Raw genomic sequence first — 23,353 nt, 5'->3', positions numbered from 1 at the left:
GTTTCAATTCAATCTTCTTTTTTTCTTCTTTTTTTCTCCTTTATTAATTGATTCTTGTTACATCTCAATGGTTATCCCATCCCTTGTATCCTCCCATTCTTCCCTCCCTCCCATTTTCCCCTTATTCCCCTCCCCTATGACTGTTCCTGAGGGGGATTACCTCCCCCTGTATATGCTCATAAGGTATCAAGTCTCTTCTTAGTAACCTGCTGCCCTTCCTCTGAGTGCCACCAGGTCTCCCCCTCCAGGGGACATGGTCAAAGGTGAGGCACCAGAGTATGTGAGAAAGTAATATCACACTCTCCACTCTACTGTGGAGAGTGTTCTGTCCATTGGCTAGATCTGGGTAGGGGTTTAAAGTTTACCACCTGTATTGTCCTTAGCTGGTGCCTTAGTTTGAGCAGGAACCCTGGGCCTAAATCTGCCTATCATAATGTTTTACTTGTAGGCTTCTAGGACCCTCTGGATCCTTCTACTTTGCCTATCTCCCATGCTTCTCTCATCTAGAGTCTCACTAGGATGTCCTTCCCTCTGTCTTAGTTTCCTGGTAAGTGAAGGCTTTTGTGGGACATGCCCGTTGGGCTAATATGCAGATATAAGTGAGTATATACCATTTGAGTCTTTCTGCTTCTGGGTTAACTCACTCATTATGATCATTTCTAGCTCAATCCATTTATCCACAAATTTCGGGAATTCCTTGTTTTTAATAGCTGAATAGTATTCCATAGTGTATATGTACCACAGTTTCTTTATCCATTCTTCTATTGCGGGACACTTAGGCTGTTTCCATGTTCTGGCTATTATGAATAAGGCTGCTATGAACATGGTTGAGCAAATTTTCTAGTTGTGTGCTGGAGCATCTTCTGGGTATATTCCAAGGAGTGGAATAGCTGGGTCTTGAGGAAGCCCTATTCCCAGTTTTCTGAGATAGTGCCAGATAGATTTCCAAAGTGGTTGTACTAGTTTGCATTCCCATCAGCAATGAAGGAGTGTTCCTCTCTCCCCACATCCTCGCCAGCATGTGGTGTCACTTGAATTTTTGATCTTAGCCATTCTGATGGGTGTAAGATGGAATCTCAGAGTTGTTTTGATTTGCATTTCCCTGATGATTAAGGAGGTTGAGCATTTCTTTAAGTGTTTCTCAGCCATTTGATATTCCTCTGTTGAGAATTCTCAGTTTAGTTCCAAGCCCCATTTCTCAATTGGGTTATTTGGTTTGGTGGTGTTTAATTTCTTGAGTTCTTATATATTTTGGATATTAGACCTTTGTCAGATGTAGAGTTGCTGAAGATCTTTTCCCAGTTACTAGGCTGTCGCTTTGTTCTCGTGACAGTGTCTCCTGCCTTACAGAAGCTTCTCAGCCTCATGAGGTCCCATTTATTAATTGTTGACATTAATGTCTGGGCTGTTGGTGTTCTGTTCAGGAAGTTGTCTCCTGTACCAATATGTTCCAGACTCTTCCCCACTTTTTCTTCTAAGTGACTTAGTGTCTCTAGTTTTATGTTGAGGTCTTTAATCCACTTGGATTTGAGTTTTGTGCAAGGTGACAAATATGGGTCCAGTTGCATTTTTTTACACATAGACATCCAGTTAGACCAGCACCATTTGTTGAAGATGCTATCCCTTTCCCATTGAATGGATTTGGCTTCTTTCTCGAAAATCAAGTGACCATATGTGTGTGGATTCATATCTGGCTCTTCAATTCGATTCCACTGATCAACCGGCCTGTTGCTGTGCCAGTACTATGCTGTTTTAATTACTATTGCTTTATAGTACAGTTTGAGATCAGATATGGAGACTCCCCCAGAGCACCTTTTATTGTACAAGATTGTTTTAGCTATTCTGGGATTTTTGTTTTTCCATATGAAGTTCAGAATTGAACTTTCAATGTCTTTAAAAAATTGTGTAGGTATTTTGATAGGGATTGCATTGAATTTGTAGATTGCTTTAGGTAGGATGGCCATTTTATTATGTTAATTCTCCTGATCCATGAGTAAGGAAGATCCTTTCATCTTCTCATGTCATCTTCAATCTCTTTCTTTAGAGTTTTGAAATTTTTTTCAAACAAGTCCTTCACTTGCTTAGTTAGAGTAACTCCTAAGTACTTTATATTGCTTGTGGCTAATGTGAAGGATGTAGTTTTCCTAATTTCTTCCTCTGCAAGCTTGTCATTTGTGTATAGGAAGGCTACAGACTTTTTTGAGTTAATTTTGTATCCAGCCAATTTGCTGAAGGTGTTTATCAGCTGTAGGAGTTCTCTGGTGGAATTTTGAGGGTCACTTAGGTAGACTATCATATCATCTGCAAATAGGGATAATTTGACTTCCTCCTTTCCCATTTGAATACCCTTGATCTCCTTATGTTGTCTTATTGTTCTGGCTAGAACTTCGAGTACTATATTGAAGAGATATGGAGAGAGTGGGCAGCCTTGCCTTGTTCCTGATTTTAGAGGAATGTCCTTGAGTATCTCAGTATTTACTTTGATTTTGGCTATTGGCTTGCTGTATGTAGCCTTTATTATGTTGAGGAAAGTACCTTGTATTCCTGATCTCTCTAAAATTTTAAACATAAATGGGTGTTGGATTTTATCAAATGCTTTCTCTGCATCTAAAGAGATGATCATGTGGTTTTTTATTTTGTTTGTTTATATGGTGGATTACATTGATGGATTTCTGTATATTAAACCATCCCTGCATGCCTGGAATGGAGCCTACTTGGTCATGATGAATGATATCTTTGATGTGCTCTTGTATTCGTTTTGCAAGTATTTTATTTAGTATTTTTGCATCGATGTTCATCAGAGAAATTGGTCTGAAATTCTCTTTCTTTGTTGAGTCTTTGTGAGGTTTAGGTATCAATGAGACTATGGCCTCATCGAATGAGTTTGGTAATGTTCCATCCCTTTCTATCTTTTGGAGTAGCTTGAAGAGTATCGGTATTAGCTCGCCCTTGAAGGTCTGGTAGAATTCTGCACTGAAACCATCTGGCCCTGGGCTTCTTTTGGTTGGGAGACTATCAATGATTACTTCAATTTCTGTAGGGGAAATGGGACTATTTAGCTTGTTTATCTGTTCTTCACTCAACTTTCGCAAGTGAAATTGATCAAGAAAATCGTCCATTTCCCTTAGATTTTCAAATTTTGTGGCATATATGCCTTCTTATGATTGTTTGTATTTCTTCAGAGTCTGTTGTTATGTCTCCCTTTTCATTTCTGATTTTGTTGATTTCAATACTGTCTCTCTGCCTTTTATTTAGTTTGGTTAATGGTCTGTCTATCTTGTTGATTTTCTCAAAGAACCAGCTCTTGGTTTTGTTGATTCTTTGGACTGTTTTCTTAGTTTCTAATTTGTTAATTTCACCCCTGAGTGTGATTATTTCCAGATGTCTACTCCTTTTGGGTGTTTCTGTTTCATTTTTTTCTAGGGCTTCCAGTTGTGTCGTTAAGGGGTTTATGTGTGATGCTTCCAATTTCTTTTTAAAGGCACTTAGTGCTATAAATTTTCCTCTTAGCACTGCTTTTAATGTATCCCACAAATTTGGGTATGTTGTTTCTTCATTTTCATTGAGTTTCAGAAACTCCTTGATTTCTTTCTTTATTTCTTCCCTGACCCAGGTGTCATTTAGCAGAGAGTTGTTTAGTTTCCACATACGTGTAGGCTTTTTGTTATTTCTGTTGTTGTTGAATTGCAGCCTAAGCCCATGATGATCTGATAGGATACAAGGTATTATTTCAATCCTCTTGTATCTGTTGAGGCTTTCTTTGTGAACTACGATGCGATCAATTTTGGAGAAGGTTCCATGGGGTGCAGAGAAGAAGGTATATTCTTTCTTGTTTGGGTGAAAGGTTCTATAGATATCTGTTAGATCCATTTGACCCATGGCATTGGTTAATGATGTTATTTCTCGGCTTAGTTTCTGTTTCAATGACTTGTCCTTCAGTGAGAGTGGGGTGTTGAAATCTCCCACTATTATTGTGTGGGGATCGATGTGTGGTTTATGCCTTTTTAGCAGATCTTTTACAAATGTGGGTGCCCTTGTATTGGGAGCATAGATGTTCAGAATTGTGATGTCATCTTGGTTGACTTTACCTTTGATGAGTAAGAAGTGTCCGTCCTCATCCCTTTTGATTAATTTTGGTTGAAAATCTATTTTGTTCGATATTAAAATGGCTACGCCTGCTTGCTTCTTGTGACCATTTGCTTGGAATATTTTTTTCCAACCTTTTATCCTGAGGTAATGCCTATCATTATGGGTGAGATGTGTTTCTTGAATGCAGAAGAATGTTGGATCCTGTTTATGCACCCATTCAGTTAGTCTGTGTCTTTTTATTGGAGAATTGAGACCATTGATGTTGAGAGATATTAATGACCAGTTACTGTTAAGAGTCTTAATTTTTATGTTGGTTCCAGCGGAGCGTTTGTGTAGTTGTGTTTTTGCCATGGCATAGTTATCTATTTCCTGAGTAGTTTTGGTTGTAGCTTGACCCTTTGGGATGGATTTTTCCTTCTAGTACCTTCTGTAAAGCTGGATTTGTGGATAGGTACTGTTTGAATTTGGTTTTGTCCTGGAATATTTTGTTTTCTCCATCAATGTTTATTGATAGTTTTGCTGGGTAAAGTAGTCTGGCCTGGCATCTGTGGTCTCTTAGGGTTTGCAGGATCTCTGTCCAGGCCCTTCTGGCTTTGATGGTCTCTGCTGAGAAGTCGGGTGTAATTCTGATAGGTTTGCCATTAAATGTTATCTGGCCCTTTTCCCTTGCAGCTTTTAATATTTTTCTTTGTTCTGTATGTTTTGTGTTTTGATTATTATATGATGAGCAGTTTTTCTTTTCTGGTCAATTCTATTTGGTGTTCTGTATGCCTCTTGTATATTTATAGGCATCTCTTTCTTTAGATTGGGGAAATTTTCTTCTATGATTTTGTTGAGAAGAGTTTCTGGGCCTTGGAGTCTGATATCTTCTGTTTCTTCAATGCCTATTATCCTCAGATTTCTTCTTTTCATGGTGTCCTTAATTTCTTGGATGTTTTGTGTCAGGAGTTTTCCAGATTTGGCATTTTCTTTAATGGTTGCTTCAAGATCTGTGATTGTATCTTCTAGACTTGAGATTCGTTCTTCCATCTCTTGGATTCTGTTATAAAAGCTCAGCACTGTGTCATTCGCCTTCTTCTCTGAGGTCTCACATTCTCGTTTTTCTTCTGTCTGTGTGTTTATCATTGAATCCATTTTCATCTTCATATCTTGAACAGATTTTTTTATATCTTTCATCTGGTTTACATTTTCCTGAAAATTATCCAGTTTCACTCTGTGTGCTTTTTTTATGTCTCCCACCTGCTTGGCTGCGTCTTCCTGCATTTGATTATGAATTTTATTTGTTTCCTCCATTATCATCCTCATTACCAAGGATTTGAGGTCATTTTCTTGTGTTTCCGTTGTATTTGAGTTCTCTGGGTTGTTTACTTTGGGGTAGCTGCAAACTGGAGACGCCATGTTGTTTTGGGGTTTTTTTTTACGTACGCTTTTACGCTGTCCTTTAGACATCTTGCCGTCTCTGTTTTTGTTGGGTAACTTCCAGAGTTGGTTGGAGAGAGTCTGATGATAGATTCACTTGTTTTCTCATGATTTCTGTAGGCTGGAAGCCCTGATACTTCACTGGTGTGGATGGCAGGAGGTTAGCCCTGCCGTTTTGGGCTCTCACAGCCAGTGATCCTCAGCTCCCCTTTGCTGTGGGTCCTACAATCGTTCTGGGTCTCTGAATGAGCATTGGATCAGGCCAAGGTATCCACAGCCTTTTTGGTCCTCTGCCAAGTCCAGCCAGGGATACTGGGCACGAACCACGCGTCGAGCTCAGCTAGTTTCTCAGGGCCTGAACTGTCTGCCACAGCAGGAGAACTGCGACTGCACTGAGCAAGCACCTAGGGTGAAACTGAGTGCTCCGCCCAGCTTGTGTCACAGCAGGAAAACTGCGGCTGCGCTGAGCTGGTGCCTAGGGTGGAAGTGGGTGCTCCACCCAGCCTGTGTCACAGCAGAAGAACTGTGACTGCGCTGAGCAAGCACCTAGGGTTGAAGTGAGCACTCCACCCAGCTTGCATCACAGCAGGAGAACTGTGACTGTGCTCAGCAAGCGCCTAGGGTAGAAGTGAGCACTTGGCTCAGCCTGTGTCACAGCAGGGGAGTTGTGCCTCGGGCAGAATTGCTTGCTGAGCTGAGTCAGCTTCTCCACAGCACAGCTCACTGAGCAAACCCAGGACTCTGGGCTGAACTGTCTGCTGAGTCCAGTTTGGGTCTCAAGGCACCACACGACCCAAATCCTGTCCAGACTCCCCTCTCCCGCAGCAACTTTCACCGTCCACCACACCAATTGCCTCCCCTGGAAGGCTCTGAGCTGCAAACCTCAGCCACCACCGCTGGTGCCGCTGGTGCCGCTGGTGACACTGCTGTCTCTGCCACTGCTGCTCTGATCTGAGAAAGTCCACGCTCCTCCTGTGTGCAGGGGCAAGCAGGTCCTCCACACCCTGGTCCCTCTGAACCGTGGAGCACTTCTGCTGCTGTTGTGTGGGGACCTTGGTGTTCCTGGCTCAGAAATCTGTGCAATTCCCTGAATTGTTCACTGGAGTTTTCAAACACGGTCCACACTGCTCGCCGTCATCTTGGATCTCCAATTCAATCTTCTTGATAAGGAGAAATATCTACACTTACCTTTAGATATAAAGATAGTTTTGCAAGACAGTTAACCATCCTGGTTTAGAAGAGTGCCCAAATTAGGCTCATCTGTATCATCAATAATCTCTTTAGTATTGAGCTAGGTTTTTAGTACCAGTAGTCAATTCCCTCCTTTAAGAAGGCCTTGAGTCCAACTAGATACCTGTTGGTTATATACCAAGATGCCACTTTTGCACCTTTAGGAATAATTTGACACAATAGTCCTTGTTCAGATTCATAGGCATCTTAACTAAGTAGGACTACTGATTGCTTCCTTCCACTAGCCATTTGCACATAACCATCTGGAACTAGGAAAGTGAGTCCTCCTGATTTGAGGTCAGTTCCTGCTCAAATTCTCTGAATTTTTTGTCTAAATAACATAGTATGTTCAGCAATGGGGAATCATCAACCTATGGGAGGCAACCAAGAAACAGCAAAGGGCTATATATGTTTGTGGAGTCTCTTGATATTCCTTGACCAAAAGCTCAAAGGGATATTCTCATGGCTGATATTAGTCTATTGCTCTTGGAAATATTATCACCTCAAGTGTCAAGAGTTTGCTTAATGTATATATGCATGTATACTCACACACATCATCATATCATATACAGTGTAATGATAAGAAAATACACAGTAGTAATTCCTTAGTAGTATTCTTGGTGCATTTAGCCCTCCTCTCTCCATCTCCTTTTGTATTCTCATTCCTCTCCTGTCTCTAATGGAAAGCCCCTCCTCATTTTTTTCCATTTCCCTTCCACATTACCTGTATTCTGCTGTTTCCCTTTCAGGAATTCCTCCTGTCATATTATCTTTTTACTTTCTGTGGTTTCCCTGTTGTATAGTCATGTTTAAAGGTTTGAAACTGGTAACCACAGATGAAAAAGACCATGTGGTATTTGTGTTTCTTGGTGTGGGTTTTCTCATTCATTATGACATTTTCTAGTTCCATTCATTTACTTGCCATTGCTCTAGCCCCATTTTGATGCACTTTAACTGGATATTTATGGAGACACTAGCATGAAAAACTATGTGAAGGAAGTATTGGCTGTTTTATACATGGGTTACAACTATATAGATAACCAGTCCCATGGAGGGCAAAATCTATTTTTCTTTGTATTGTAGCCTTTTGGTCCAAGTGGAATTATGAAAAAAGGTATTGCTAGAGCAAAGAATGAAGAATGGAAAAGAATTCGAACATTGCTGACTCCAACCTTCAGCAGTGGAAAACTGAAAGAGGTAAGAAAATGAGGGATTTTCATTGGAAATATAATAGATACTATTTGAGAACAGAGAGGGGTAATATCATACTCTTCAAAGAGAGGCTCCTTAGAGTGTTTTATTACTAAGAATGGTTTTGTGCTTTGTATGTCTTACACACTCTCCATAAAAGGTGACTGTCTTTTTCATAATGTCAATGTCTTGTTTTTTACATACAGAGTTTCATATTCACAACAGACTATGCTGTGTTTTGTACTTAGATGTTTCCCATCATCCAAGAGTATGGAGATATGCTGGTGAAAAATATGAGACAAGAAGCAGAGAGAGGCAAGCCTGTTGTTATGAAAGAGTGAGTAGTGGTGCATTCATTTTCTGGGGGTTCTGTAACCCATCTAGAGATATACTCTAGGTATCTAATTTTCCAAGTGTTAAATTATCCCAGATTCAGAGTAAATGAGGGGTGTGGTATTAACCTGTTGTGAACTATTGTAAAAATATTTTCATAAAAAAGTCTTCCCCTCTGAGCACATGAGACAAAATTAGGTTATCTGTGTCATCTTGTAAATTCTAGAAGACAAAATATATAGACTAGAAAGAATATAATCTTAGGATTTCTTCAGTTGTGGAGAATGCACACTGTAGGAAGCGGTTTCATCTGGTATGAACTGAGGTAGTTGGTTTGACCTAGAGTGTTACGTCTTGCCACACTGAAAAACTCAGAAGCAAGAAGGTTCTGGAAATGAGATGGATAGTAGAAAGTATTGTCTCTTAATGACACCAGGGTGGTAAGTTCAAGCTGTTCTGGGTATATCGAACATAAATTGTCACATCGCTCCTATATACCAAAAACTTGGTGAGTCTAAATTTATATTTTAACCAGAAATATTTTAAGTGTTTACACTACACAGAGATGATTACCTCAGGGCAACACAGTTTTTGAGATTTTTGGGAAGTGTCCATGCTTTAAGAGGACAATACAGGAGTTTTCTGGACATACACTAACTACCCTGTCTCCCTTCACAGCATCTTTGGGGCCTACAGCATGGATGTTATCACTAGCACCTCATTTGGAGTGAAGGTGGATTCCCTCAACAACCCTCAGGATCCATTTGTGAAAAATACCAGGAGGCTGTTAGCAGCTGACTTTTTCAATCCATTGTTTTTCTCTATGGGTATGTAGGGTATTTTTCAAATATATAAAAAATATCAGAGTATTGCTATTTGCCTATGATATTATTGAATACATAATGATGCCCCCAAATTCCACCAGAGAACTCCTATAGTTGTAAATACCTTCACCCAGGTGGCTGGATACAAGATTAATTTTAAAAACCCAGTAGCCCTCCTGTTTACAAATAACAAATGGGCTGAGAAAGATATTAGGGAAACAAAACCCTTCACAATATCCACAAACCCCATATAGCATTTTGGTGTAACTCTAAACAACCAAGTGAAAAATATTTATGAGAAAACCTTCAAGTATATGAAGAAAGAAAGTGAAGAAGATATTAGAAGATGGAAAGAGCGTCCATGTGTATGTATTGGGAGGATCAACATAGTAAAAATGGCTGTCTTTCCAAAAGCAATCCACGGATTCAATGCAACTTCCAACAAAATATAAATACAATTCTCATAGACCTTGAATGAACAGTTCTCAACTTCATAAGGAAACCCAAAATACCCAGAGTATCAAGAACAATCTTTTATGATAAACTATCTTCAGGAGTTTTTTCCATTCCTGATTTCAAAATGTACTATAGAAAAATAGTAATAAAAACTGCATTTTACTGGCATATAAACAGAATGGTTCATAAATGGAATTGAATCAAAGACTCAGAAATAAACCCACATGCCTATGGACACTTCATTTTTGACAAAGAAGCCAAAATATACAGTGGAAAAAGTGTCTTCAATAAACGGTGCTGGCCTAAGTGGATGTCTACATGTAGAAAATTGGAAATAGATCCATATTTATCACCACCCTACACAAGACAAAGTACAGCTGGATTAAGAACCTCAACATGAATCCAGATACAATTTTTCTTCTAAATCTGTTACAATAAAAAAATTTGGGAAGACCCTCAAAATCATTGGCTTAGGAGAGATCTTTCTGAACAGAAAATCAATAGCTCAGGCTCTAAGATCAACAATTAATAAATGGGATCTCATGAACCAGAAAAGCTTCTGTAAGGCAAAGGACACTCTCAAAAGAACAAAGCAACAGCCCACAGACTGGGAAAAGATCTTCACTAACTCTCTATCTCACCAAGGACTAATATCCAAATATATAAAAAATTTAAGAAATTAAACACCACCCAACCAAGTAATGCAACTTAAAAAAGGGGTACAGGCCTAAAGATAATTCTCAACAGAGGAATACCAAATGGATGAAAAACACTTAAAGAAATGCTCAACATTCCTAATCATCATGGAAATGCAAATCAAAATGACTCTGAGATTTCACCTTACACATATTAGAGTGGTAAGATAAAAAACTCAGGGTCAACACATGCTGTCAAGGATGTCGCTGGTGGGAGTGCAAACTTGTACAACCATTTTGGAAATCAATCTGGTGCTTTCTCAGAAAGTTGGGAATAGGGCTACCCCAAGACCCAGTTATTCCACTCCTGGGCATATACCTGAAAGATGCTCTACCATACAAGGTCATTTGTTCAACTATGTTCATAGCATCCTTATTTATAATAGCCAGAATCTGGAAACAACCTTGATGTCCCTCAATGGAAGCAGGGATAAAGAAACTGTGGTACATTTATACAATGCATGGGATACTACTCAGCTATTAAAAACTAGTAAACCTTGAAATTTGGAGGCAAATGGATGGAACTAGAAAAGATCATCCTGAGTGAGGCAACCCAGACCCCAAAAGACATGCAAGGTATGTAGTCACTTATAAGTGGATATTAACTCAACACACATGTTTTCTAAGAGACTCCATCTAGAAGGGCATTGGGACAGATGCCAGAAAGGGAAACCTGAGCTTCAGAAGAGCACTGACAGTGGTATGGCAGAATAGGGGCATGGAAGGAGCCGGAGGGTTCAGGGTCCATACAGGGAGACAATCAAGGGTGATAGAACTGGACCCAAGGGGGCCTACACAAACTCAAACACCATCCAAGGACAATACCACAGAGAATGAATTGTCCATATATAGCCAATGGACAGATCATTCTTCATGGTGGGGAGATGGAGGGAGTGGGCACTACATAAATTTAACTATCTGATGGTAGTCTACTTTTTAATTTTTTATTTCTAATTTCTTCACTTTATGTCCAGTTGTAGCCTCTCCTCCGTCTTTGCATTTCATTTATCCATTGGAGTTTTTTTCTACTATGATTAGCAGGGCTGGATTTGTGAATATGAACGGTTTGAATAGTTTTTAATTGTGTAATATCTCGTTTCCTCCATCTATGGTTATTGGAGTATTGCTGGGTATAGTAGTCTGGAATGGCATCTGTGGTCTCTCAGAGTTTGCATGACATCTACTTCTAGGCTCTTCTGCCTTTTTTGGTCTTTGCTGAAAAGCCCAGTATGATTCTGGTATGTTTGCCATTGTATGTTACTCGGCCTTTTTTCCCTTTCTGTTTTTAATACTTTTTCATTATTCTGTACATTTAGAGGATTTTCTTTTCAGATCTACTCTATTTGGTGTTCTGTAGGCCTCTTGTAATTTTGTGTGCATCTCTTTCTTTTAATTGTGGGATTTTCTTCTATTATTTTGTTGAAAGTATTTTCTGGGCCTTGGAGTCCTACATCTTCTCTTTCCTCTATTCCTATTATTCTTAGGCTTCTCTTTTCTTGGCAGTCTTGAATTCTTGAATGCGTTGTGTCTGGAATTTTTATGTTTAACATTTTCTTCAAAGGTTGCATCAAAAAATTTTTTTATTGTATTGTCTACTCCTGAGATTCTTTCCTCCATGTCTTGTATACTGTTGGCAATGCTCTCCTCTGTCATTCGGGTTTACTTCTCCAAGTTCTCTCTTTCCAGGCTGTCCTCAATTTGTACTTTCATTATTGTTTCCATTTTCATCTTCAGACCCTGAAGTGTTTTATTGATTTTCTTCACCTGATTGCATTTTCTTGAATTCCTTCTAGTGATTTCTTCATTTCCTATCTATAGGCCCTTATCATGGCCTCTCTAAGGTCCTCAATTTGTTTGACTCTATCTTCCTATATTTGTTTACAGATTTTACTCATTTCCTCCACTATCATCTTCATTAGGAAATATTTGAGGTCATTTTCTTGTGTTGCAGTTGAGGCATGTGTCTAGGCTTTGGAGACCATGCCCACAACCACCTGGGCCCTGGAGCCTTCTGTGGATTGATCAGATGATCTGAGGTCAAATCCACCTGTGATCCACACACTGGTGTCTCCCTTGGTCTAGAAAAACCAGACACTGCTGCCCTGTAGCCCACAGTTCAGTCTGATATGTAGAGTACAGATGCAGCTCATAGGCTGGCATGCGTCCAGACTCTGGGGACTGGCAACATGCTGGCCGGGACCCAAGGACTCCTCCATGGATCAGCTGGATGGCCTGAGGCCAGACTCTCCTGTGTCCCACCTGGTGTGGACCCCTCTCACTCAGGGTTCTTCAGCTCTGGTGCTCTGTAGTTCCCATCCTAGTCCCTTGGCAGCTCAGTCTCGTTGATAAGTCACTGTATATGATTGGCACAGCCATCTTGGAACTGCTCCTCCTTTTAATGATTTTAACTGGTGTTTTCTTGTTAATTGGGTTTGTTGTGCTGCATTAGGTATGAGTACATTTTAAAAAGGGAACAGTTTTTTTTGTCAAGTGTGTTGGTGAATGTTTTTAATGCCAGCAGTAGTGCTATAAAGCAGGAGGATTGCAGTTCTTGCCCTGACTGGCCAAAGATAAACTTTTTTCTTCAAATTCAGGGTCTAGGGATGGAGCTTTGTGATATGGTACTTGGATAGGATGTATGTACCTGGATAGGCTATGCAGTTCACCACCACCACTGAAAATATTTATTTATTTCTATTCAGATTATGATTAGTCGTCTAGTTTGCTCTCAGCCTTTTATTCTCTGCCTCAACTGTCAGAAGGATGTGGTCCTGAGAGTGCCGCAACTCATGGTTGTAACTTATTTTTGTGTATTCTTGCATACAGATGCTATACACTGAATGACATTAAACCTGCTTTTTGGTTTTAACCAATGAATGGTCATAAAAAGAGACAGAACACGTTATCATTTTCTTTTTTTTTTTTAACGTAATGTGAAAGATCACCCTCAATGTTTGTGTAAAGTCATAGACAATTTTCATCAGGTTGAGAGAATTACTTCTGGTTCCCTAAGAATATTTACCAGGAAGAAACATCCAGCATTGGATGTGCTGTCCTAATTTCCTTTTACTCCATGTCTGATGTGCTTGTGTGGAATTTAGTTTTATTCTGTTTTGTGCTTCCTCGGAGAGCATACTTCAGGATTCATTTCTTGTTTCTGTATTAAGTTGGCAAATGTTTTGCTGATGATGTCGCTGATAATATTTTAAGTCATTTTTCTCTGCAATTTTAATTTGCATGACACATTGTTCTTTAACAAGATAATGCAATGTTTTAGAATAAATTTTTAAGCTTTTCTTAATTTTGTAAGTTTTGGACATGCCTGGGAAGAACTGATTTGTCTATCAAATATTTGGTAGAATTTCACATTGAATCCCTGTGGAGAGCTCATCATTATAGGTGTGTGTGTGTGTGTGTGCGTGTATGTGCGCGCGCGTGTATGTGTGTGTGTGTGTGTGTGTGTGTGTGTGCGTGTGCGCGCGTGTGTGTGCCTGTGTTTGTGTGTGTGTGTGCGTGCGTGTGTGTGTGTGCACGTGTGTGTGTGCATGTGTGTGCATGTCTGTGTGTGTGCGTGTGTGCGTGTGCGTGTGTGTGTGTGTGTGTGTGTGCGTGTGTGTGTGTGTGTGTGTTTAATTCGATGTCTTTAGATATGATCAGCTTTCTATATTACATTATTCAATTTGAGCCTCTTTCTGTAAGTTTGGTTTCTATCATTTTAAAAGATTATACAGTTTTTACTAAGTGTCAATAAAGTAACTGACAATAGATAAAGTTTTATTTTCACTGTCTTTTTTTTCTGTAGCACTCTTTCCATTCCTCCGTAAAATATATGACAAACTGAATATCTCTATATTTTCAAGTGATGCTATAACGTTTTTTCAAAATTTTGTAAATAAGATAAGAAAAGGACGGCTTGAAGATAATCAGGAGGTAAAATATAATAAAACTTTATTTGAATTCCAAGGCAGTTCTGTCACGTATCACACTTTCCCCAAAGAAGCCTCTATTAGATATTTCATGAATTTGATCTGTTCATTTACGTTATGACTTTTCTTCAGCTTGAGCAATTTCTTTGAACATAGAGATTTCCACTTGTATAGCATGTTTTTGCCTAATGTGATCAGGGGCTGGAAAAAAGAAACTCTCAGAAAGATGCCAGAGCATAAGTATTTAACCTGAAATATTATATCATATTTTCTATTATTCTTGGTGTCTGGTGTATTTGTATGTAATCTCATAAAACCCAGTAATAAGTACAAAAAACATTAGTCGCTGCCTATGGGGTGTTGGTTAAGAATACATCAAGGAAACAACAATCTGAGGCTTAGGACTTCCTTCTAAACAAATGCCTATGGCAGGAGAAGGAACTATAATCATCCAGTCAGTAATCTGTCTTGAGATGTTCAGAATGAGGAAAAAGCACAAGAAAAAGGTCTTTGACCAGACAGCATAATAGTATACCATGATAGACAGCTTTTCCCCAAAAATCTAATTATAAGTGCTCTGTACTACTAATGATTCAGTCAACTTTAGCACTATTCTAGGGTTAAATAAGTCATATACTCATAGGAGAGTTTAAATTATTCAGACAATATAAAATTTTGACTTCACAACAGCACACCTTTGCCTTTGATATCTTTGTCTCCTTTTAGCATCGAGTGGATTTCCTTCAGTTGATGATGAACTCCCAGAATTCCAAGGATGTGGATTCCCATAAAGGTAACTAAGGATACTTCAGGATCTAAAATGTATGCTGAGAGGAAAGAGCTCTTTCTTGAAATGTAAATTGGTAATTCAAGCAGAGAAGGCTTCCTTCTAAACTGCAGAAAGGCACTAATATGCGGTGTTATTTACAGCAACCTGTAACTTTCTAACATTATGTAGTATATGCCTACAGAAAATATGAAGATTACTATACCTTCCATCTACTATGCCTTCCACCTTACAATCATAAACTCTCAATATCATGCTGCCTGAGACTCGAATTGTCCCAACAACTGCTGACATTCCAACATAGGTGTGGAAAAATCTCATAAGTAACCATTCCTTACTGAAAAGCTACAGATAATTAGCTAAGAGATGCTAAGAGAAAAGTAGTCAGTCTTTCACAGGAATGAGTCCTTACTTGTACAATACTAAATGATCATCTCTAGAAACAAATACATATAGGAGGAACTAAGAAGACTCATCATGTGATATTATAGGGTTTATTTCTACATGTAATAAAATTGTAAAATAAGAGGCCATAAATTTGGGAGTGAGTTGATGTGTGGCATGGGAGGGGTAGAAGAGAGGAGGGGAGGAGAAAATGAAATAATTAATTTTTAATTAAAGTTTTATAAATCTGAGGGCCATTATGAGCCTGGCCTTCACACTACAAAAGCTTATGGTGATGTGTGGGTTACCTGTGTCAGGCAAATGTTGATTCTCAGCCTCATGCAGAGCCAGTACATCACAACATGTACCTGAAAATGTGCTTTCATAGCACCCAATAGGCAAGCACAGTGCCAAAATAGCACCTTTCAGTGTGGTTCGTGTTTTGAAATGTTTTCAGTAGCTTAAGGGACTGTGGAAATTTTTTCTTTCACAACAGCATAGGACAATAAAGAAGAAAATACCCCATGTTTATGATACATTTCCTCCTCATTCTTTTATTCTTTTGACAGGACTTAGTTTTTCACAATAATGCATTTTCCATACATTAGTACTGCAGTATGTCTTTTAAAAATCATTAATATTTAATTTCATCATTTATCCTACATTTGAAGACAATGACTGATCTTTGTTTTTTAAAATCTTTATAAACTTAAGTATATTTTGGTCATATTTCTCCCCTCTTCTAGGGTCTTTCAGATCCCCACTCACCCAAGCTTAAGTTCTTTTTCAAATGCAAACAAAACAAAGTCACCCAAAACTAAAGTAATAAAATAAAATTGCAAAAAGAAATAGATGCCTACCAAACTACAAGAAAATAAAAACACACACATGCACACACACACACACATACAAACACACACACACACACACACACACACACACACACACACTGGTGTCAAGTATATGTTGGGCAATGACTTCTGAACTTAAAAGCCTGCCCTAGAGTGACTGACATACTAAGTGTTATTCCATTGAAGTAAACTGATTTTCCCCCTCCCAGAGGTATAAATGACAGATCTGTTGATAAGCTTTTCCCCTGGGTCTTGTTCTTTCTTTCATTCATTCATTCTTTCTTTCCTTATTTCTTCCTTCCTTCCTTCCTTCCATTATAAAAAATATAACAAAATAAAAAACAATATGATATAACAAAAACCTAACATATCAATGTTGGGGAAGGCAAACCAACAGAAGGAAAAGAGCCAAAAGAAAAGCACAGGAATCAGAGACCTGCTTGTCTCTGCACCCTCAGGAATCACATAAACACACTGAGATGAGAGCAATAATATGTACACAGAAGATCTGTCAGATGCCCGTGCACGTCCTATGCATGCTTCTCCAAGCTCTGTAAGTTCACATGAACCTTGTACATGTTGATTTAAAGGGCCCTGTGTTCTTGGTATTCTCCATCATGTCTACGTCTTGTACACTACCTTCCTTTACTTACATGGGGTTTCATGAACTCTTAAGAGAGGGGTTTAATGGAAATGTACCCTTTAGTGCTGAGTGATCCAAAGTCTCTCACTCTCTACCTCATATCTGGCTGTGGTTCTCTATACTTCTTCTCATCTGCTGTGGAAGGAAGCTTCTCTGATGATGGCTGAGCACTGATCTAAAAATATAGAAGAATATAATTAGAAGTAATTTTGTCATTACATCTCTTTTTGTGTTTTTTACAACAATATTATTTGGTTTTACCATTGGTCCCTGGGCTATCTAACCTCAGGTTCTTGGTCACGAGCAGTGGCAGGCTTTGGTTCCGCTTTGTGAGTTGGTCTTAAGTCGAATCATTTATTGGTTACTTACTCCCTTTGTCATTATATCACTAATATCCCAGCATAAAGTGCAAAGCACCTTAGTGTATGTACCAAGGATGCTAGAACTTACTTAGTGAAGGCAGTATGTAAGCACTAGCCTTGATCATTGACATAAAGTGTCTAATCTCATTTTAGCTTTCTCTGATATGGAGATCATAGCCCAATCAATCACATTTATTTTTGCTGGTTATGAGACAACAAGTACTACTCTCTCCTTTATTATGTATACACTGGCCACACATCCTGACGTCCAGAAGAAACTCCAGCATGAGATCGATGCAGCCTTTCCCAATAAGGTGAGCAGATGGTGCCTGGAGGCACAGGGAAAAGGTCAAAACTCAACAAGGAACATTACTTCCTTACTTCCATTTAGAATTATAGTAAACAGTAAGAATAGATTCTTTCAGCAATAGTCACTGAAAAATCTAAGTCAGAGGCTACTATGAATAAAGCTGCTAAGAAAATGAAGACCCAGAGAGAAATACATGGTATATACTCACTTGTAAGTGGATATTAGCCCAACATAGTTGTCCTATGAGAGACTTCACCCAGTGAGGGATTAGGTCAGATGCCAGGACTCACAGTTTGATCCCTGTGGAGCACTAAGAGTGGTGTGGAAAAATGGTGGGGATGGAAGGACCAGGAAAGTCCAAGAGCCACGACATCAGTGCTGGCAGACATGAACCCAAGGGGTCTAAACAAACTCAAGCATCAACCAAGGACAATGCATACAGAGAACTTTGACACACTGTTCAGATATAATCAATGGAAGCTCATTGTTCATGTTGGGGAGTGGGTGGACAGGAGCAAGGACAGCCTCTGACATGAAGTCTGGTGGGAGTGATTTGTTTACTTCCCCTTGACACAGAGGCACTGTGGGCAAACAGAGGAAGAGGATGCAGGCTATTAGGATGAGATCTGATAGCCTGTGTGCATCTGGTGGGAGAGGAGACCCCCTGCCTCCAGTTAGAGGTCTAGAGAAGGAGAATAAGGAGTAAAGGAAGAGAGAGTAGGAACAGGTAGATAAGAGCAAGGGGATAGCAACTGGAATGAAATGTGGATAAAGTATAATAATGATTTAAAAAATCTAAAACAAAAAGAGAAAATAAATCTAAGACAGAGGAAAAACTGCATGTAGAGAAAATGTAAGCTTATAATTCTGTACTGATCCTGCAATATCCACTAACTCTAACCACAATGACACAGTTTAAAACATGCATAACATCTCTTCAGATTTCTAAGGATAAACAAGTACCAGTCAGGTGTCTTCTTGAAAAGTAAATGATGTTTTACCTGCATGTATATTTTTGTATGATGTGCATGCCTGGAATGTGAGGAAGCCAGAAGAAAGCATCAGATCCTGGAAATGTGGGTCCTGGGAAGTGACCCTGGGTCCTTTACAGGGGTGCTCTTAATCTTGGAGACCCTTAAACAGTGACTCCATAGCTGTAATATTATACTGAAGCACGGAATGCTTTGGCCTGACTGTTGACTGGTAGAGCTTGTGACTGACTTGCCTGGACAGCCTGACTCAGCTCTTCTCCTCATACCTCCTCTCCTTAATCACATAATTAGTCTTGAAGAAGGCAAATCATTGCAGCCTCCAACTTAAACTCTTCACATCTGCATTGTGACCTCCTCAGTGTCTATGAAGTCACAGGCATACACCCCATGATCTCTCTTTACATCTGTACCCAGAACTTGGTTCTGTTTGGTAATGTCCCAGAACTAGGTGACTATAACATTTGGGCTATTAGGAAGGTGCACAAATACATCTTCAGACCTTGAACTCACCCCATGCTCTTGTTTCATTCTGTTTCTATGACAAATATCCTGACTAAAAACAACTATGGGAGGCAAAGTACTTATTTCAACCTATATTTTCAGAGGACTGTCTTCACTCATGAAAGTCAAATCAGGAATGGAAGGCAGAAACTTGTAAGGGGACTATAGCTGAGAACCCTATTAGCAAGGGCCATGGCGACTGAAGAAGACACTTCTAGCAGAGGGAGGAGAACACCAACCCAACCATAACAACATTGTTCCAAAACTTTCCCAGACTACGAGAAATTCAGGAATAAAGACAGAATAGGTAGAGAGGAGACTGAGTGAATGTCCAACCAATCTAGGCCCAACCAAAGGTCCCCCTCACTGGAAGAGAGCCAATCCCTGATGCTATTCACGGTCCTCTTCATGCCTGCAGACAGCAGCCTATAAAGCTGTCTCCATACAGTGTAGGATAATGTACCCAGGCAATTTATCTATTACTGTAGAATACACCCTAATAATCCAATAACAATCTTGGTTATCCACCCCCAAAATGTTCACAAACCAATCTGGTCCAATAATTCCTAGTCTCTCAGTTGAGATTTTCTTCCTAGATGACCCTAGGCTGTATGTAATAGATCAAGCCAAGTATGAGCATCTAAAGCAACAACAGGAAGACTCTCCACAATCAAGAATGGACCTGAGTGGATTTCTCACTAGGACTGAAAGTTTTGTCAAAGTAGTATCTGTTACCACCTTATTTTACCATCATGAATTTTAAAGGGAATATTAGTTATTCACTGTCAATTTTATATATGATTTGTGTTTAAAATGAAATCAAAATTTCAGATTGTGTAACTATAGTATTATAATTTAATCAAAATATTTACATGTCATGAATTCTCAACTTAAAGTCTTGAACTGGAATTAAAAACAAATATGCTGCAATTCTCTGCATTATGTTCCTGTCTCTGGACTTGACATCTCTCTATTAAGTTAATAACCTTCTTGATAACTGATTTGTCTTGAGTGTTATGTTCACAATATGTCAATTTTATTATGTGAAATGGAAAACAGCACAAAGTCAACCAGAATTTTTGGGTTCAAAGAATGTGCTTGTCTGACTAGTCACCTATATTCACTTCACAGTGCATTTCAATGGTGTTTAATGGGTTAAGCCATATGACTGCTGTTAACATGACTTATAATGATAAATTGACTCATCAATCTGAGTTAAATATGGAGTTCCTAACAACTTAATAGTCATGTATAGCTTGACATGAAAGTTAATATCATAACCTAAGTGAACAAAATCTTGTTTTCTCTTCCAGGCACCTGCCACTTATGAGACCCTGGTAGAGATGAAATATCTGGATATGGTAGTGAATGAAACTCTGAGATTATATCCAGTGTCTAACAGGGTTCAAAGACTCAGTAGGAAAGATGTTGAAATCAATGGTGTGTTCATTCCTAAGGGGACAAATGTTGCTGTACCTGTCTTTGTTCTTCACCGAGATCCAAAATACTGGAAAGAGCCTGAGGAGTTCCACCCTGAAAGGTACAAGGATCCTGAAAAGGGAAACCTACTCAGAACCAGGATTCCCTAAAAATGTTGATATGTCTCTTGCTGAAAATCACATAATTATAAATTTATATTATCTTGCCTGTATGTTTGACAGGAAATTTTGTACTACAGAGTGATAATTATATGCTCAAACTGCAGCTATTTGAGCATATAAATTGTAACATTACTACAGGTTTAATTTTGTTTTAAAGTCTTAAAAATTTAATGCAAATCCAATAAATATAGTATATCTGATGACAAATTTCTATGTGCTTATAGGCATTTAATTAAAAAATCAGGCTTCTCCTGTTTTTAGAAATTCTCATTATATTCAATAAAATGCAAAACATCATGTAAGGACACATGCTTGTGTATTTGTGTATGTGTGTGTGTGTGTGTGTGTGTGTGTGTGTGTGTGAGAGAGAGAGAGAGAGAGAGAGACAGACAGACAGACAGACAGACTGACAGACAGACTGACAGAGACTGAGACAGAGAGACAGAGAGAGACAGAGACAGTGACCGAGAGAGAGACAGAGAGAGAAACAGACAGGGACAGACAGAAAGACAGAGAGACAGAAACGGAGACAGACAGAGAGAGAGAGACAGAGAGACAGAGAGAGAGAGAGAGAGAGAGAGAGAGAGAGAGAGAGAGAGAGAGAGATGACAGTGATGAAGGAATCAGTGTTTTGTTTAACTTGTTAGGCTTATATTCCTTTGAGGTTATCCATATAGTCACAAGACCTCTCCGAACACATGACCAAATTTAGATATCATGTCCACACTCAATTTGATTAGAACTTGGTGCACATGAGAAGCATAGAAAGTCTCCTCTCAGGTTCAAGTAGCCTTGCTAAGGATGAATGAGAATATAAGTCCTCCTAGTTCTTTCTTCTTCATGAGGTCCACACTCTCACACTCATCCACTGGGTGACTCTGCCAAAACCAGGTGATCTACTCTGTAGAAAGTTGAGATTGTCATCCTTCCTGAGTCTGAAGCAGGGTCTTAAAAGAATGGAGAGTCATAAACAGTGTGTGGGCACTGCATGCAACATGGGAAATTTTTATTGTTTGCCATTTTTGTACTTCTAATAATAATAAAAATATAGAACAATGTTTACTTTATTTTTGAAATTATAATTTAATTACATTCTTCTGTTTCATTTCCTTCAACCACATCCTCCAAATTACCTCTTTCTTCCTCAAATTCATAACTCCTATTTCCAACAATTTTCTACTGCATGCATAATATATGTATATATTTATTATATAGTATATATTATATATATTTTCTCAATATAACTTGTTTAGTCCAAATAATGCTACTTATATGAAAATGATACCTTTAATACAGATGCAATTGAATCTGGAGGACAAGAATTTCAACATCCAGTTGCTTCTTTTGATAAGGTTCTTGATGTCAAATGCCTTTTTTTTTCTTAGCCATGTGTGTTCAGTGTTAGTAGACTCTCTGCATACAGTGCTTATTAGAGGATTTGAATAGAATCTAATACTCCTTATTTTCTAGCTAAAGAGTTCTACGTCCCATCTTTATTCCAACCACTTCCATCTCTTGTGGCTTACTGACTGCAAACTCTGGCAAAACGCATTTTTCTCAGGTAGTTTGGACTTCAATCAGCATCAGTCACTAGACCAGAAAGCAAGAAATACAAAAACTAAAAATGTTGAAGAAGTAATAAGACACAATCTGTATTAGAAGTCTACACAAGAGTTAAAATGTTTCTCTCGTGTGTCATCTTCACCAGTAGGATACCATCAAGTAAAACTTTCAACCCACATACCTTCATAACCCTCTCGACTCAAAATCTCTTCTACAAAATATGACTGAATGAATATTTCAATATGTTCTTGATCTATAATAATTCTCACAGAACATATAGTTATAATTTTGTATACAATTTTCATCACCAAAATTTTCACCCACTCACATAATGAGAAATATAATTTTAATTAGACATAGTTCTATATATTTGGCATATTTGCCCTAAAGCAGGAGATTGAGAAGAAAATAAATTATGACATAGTAGAGAAGCAATTTCAGTTGATTCTCTTTGAAGAGACCAAGAAAGTAAAAGATTTTGTGAAAGAAGTTAAGTAGAGACAAAAAGGAAGTTGGAGAGGAAAAGAAGGATGAAGAAGAGAAAAAAGATGAGAAGGACCATAATGAAACAATAAACAGGAAGAAGGGAAGTGATGCAAATGGAATGGAAACATATTTTTGTAACACACACATATTCTTCTCCACACACCCAACTTAAAGGTCAAGACCATTTCCCTCTTCCTCATTCATGCTAATATCTGCGTTGTTGTCACATTCATATCCCACAACATATTTTAAAGTTTAAAGCTACGTTTGCTTTCAATGAACATTCACTACACATCATCTTACTAACAGGGCACATTCCATTAAGGTGAAGGTGTGAAAAAAATGTTAACTTCTACAGTTCAGACTAAATTAACTACAACGTGATTTGAAAGGACAACACATTGAAGTTCCCTGTATGACCTTGGCTTGGGGTTTAAGTGAAAACTGTAAACATTTCATTCCTGAGCACTTCATGCTTTAATATTTATATTTTTGCGCAATTTGACCCTAGGTTCAGCAAGGAGAATAGAGAGACAATCAATCCTTATGTGTTCCTGCCCTTTGGACTTGGTCCTAGAAACTGTATTGGCATGAGGTTTGCCTTGATGAACCTAAAACTTGCTGTTGTCAAAGTCCTGCAGAACTTCTCTCTGCAACTGTGTGAAGAAACAGAGGTGAGACTGAAAACATTGTCTTTTTGAGTGCATTTT

The 23,353-nt window shown here is 38.7% G+C and overlaps 1 protein-coding gene across 1 annotated transcript in view; it reads left to right on the top strand.

The window, feature by feature from the left end:
- The window catches only part of LOC311586485 (cytochrome P450 3A13-like), a 39,631-nt gene that overhangs the window by 13,083 nt on the left and 3,195 nt on the right, over positions 1-23,353 (top strand). Inside the window, exons 5-12 of the mRNA XM_084762540.1 lie at positions 7,822-7,935; positions 8,178-8,266; positions 8,941-9,089; positions 14,040-14,167; positions 14,890-14,956; positions 17,344-17,504; positions 20,307-20,533; positions 23,155-23,317. Coding sequence (XP_084618666.1) covers positions 7,822-7,935; positions 8,178-8,266; positions 8,941-9,089; positions 14,040-14,167; positions 14,890-14,956; positions 17,344-17,504; positions 20,307-20,533; positions 23,155-23,317 — 1,098 coding nt within the window. The remainder of the gene's footprint in view (positions 1-7,821; positions 7,936-8,177; positions 8,267-8,940; positions 9,090-14,039; positions 14,168-14,889; positions 14,957-17,343; positions 17,505-20,306; positions 20,534-23,154; positions 23,318-23,353) is intronic.

The sequence above is a fragment of the Acomys minous genome (assembly GCF_964271855.1).
Source record: "Acomys minous genome assembly, chromosome: 16".
NCBI lineage: Eukaryota > Metazoa > Chordata > Mammalia > Rodentia > Muridae > Acomys > Acomys minous.
This window is presented reverse-complemented; position numbering and strand designations above follow the sequence as displayed.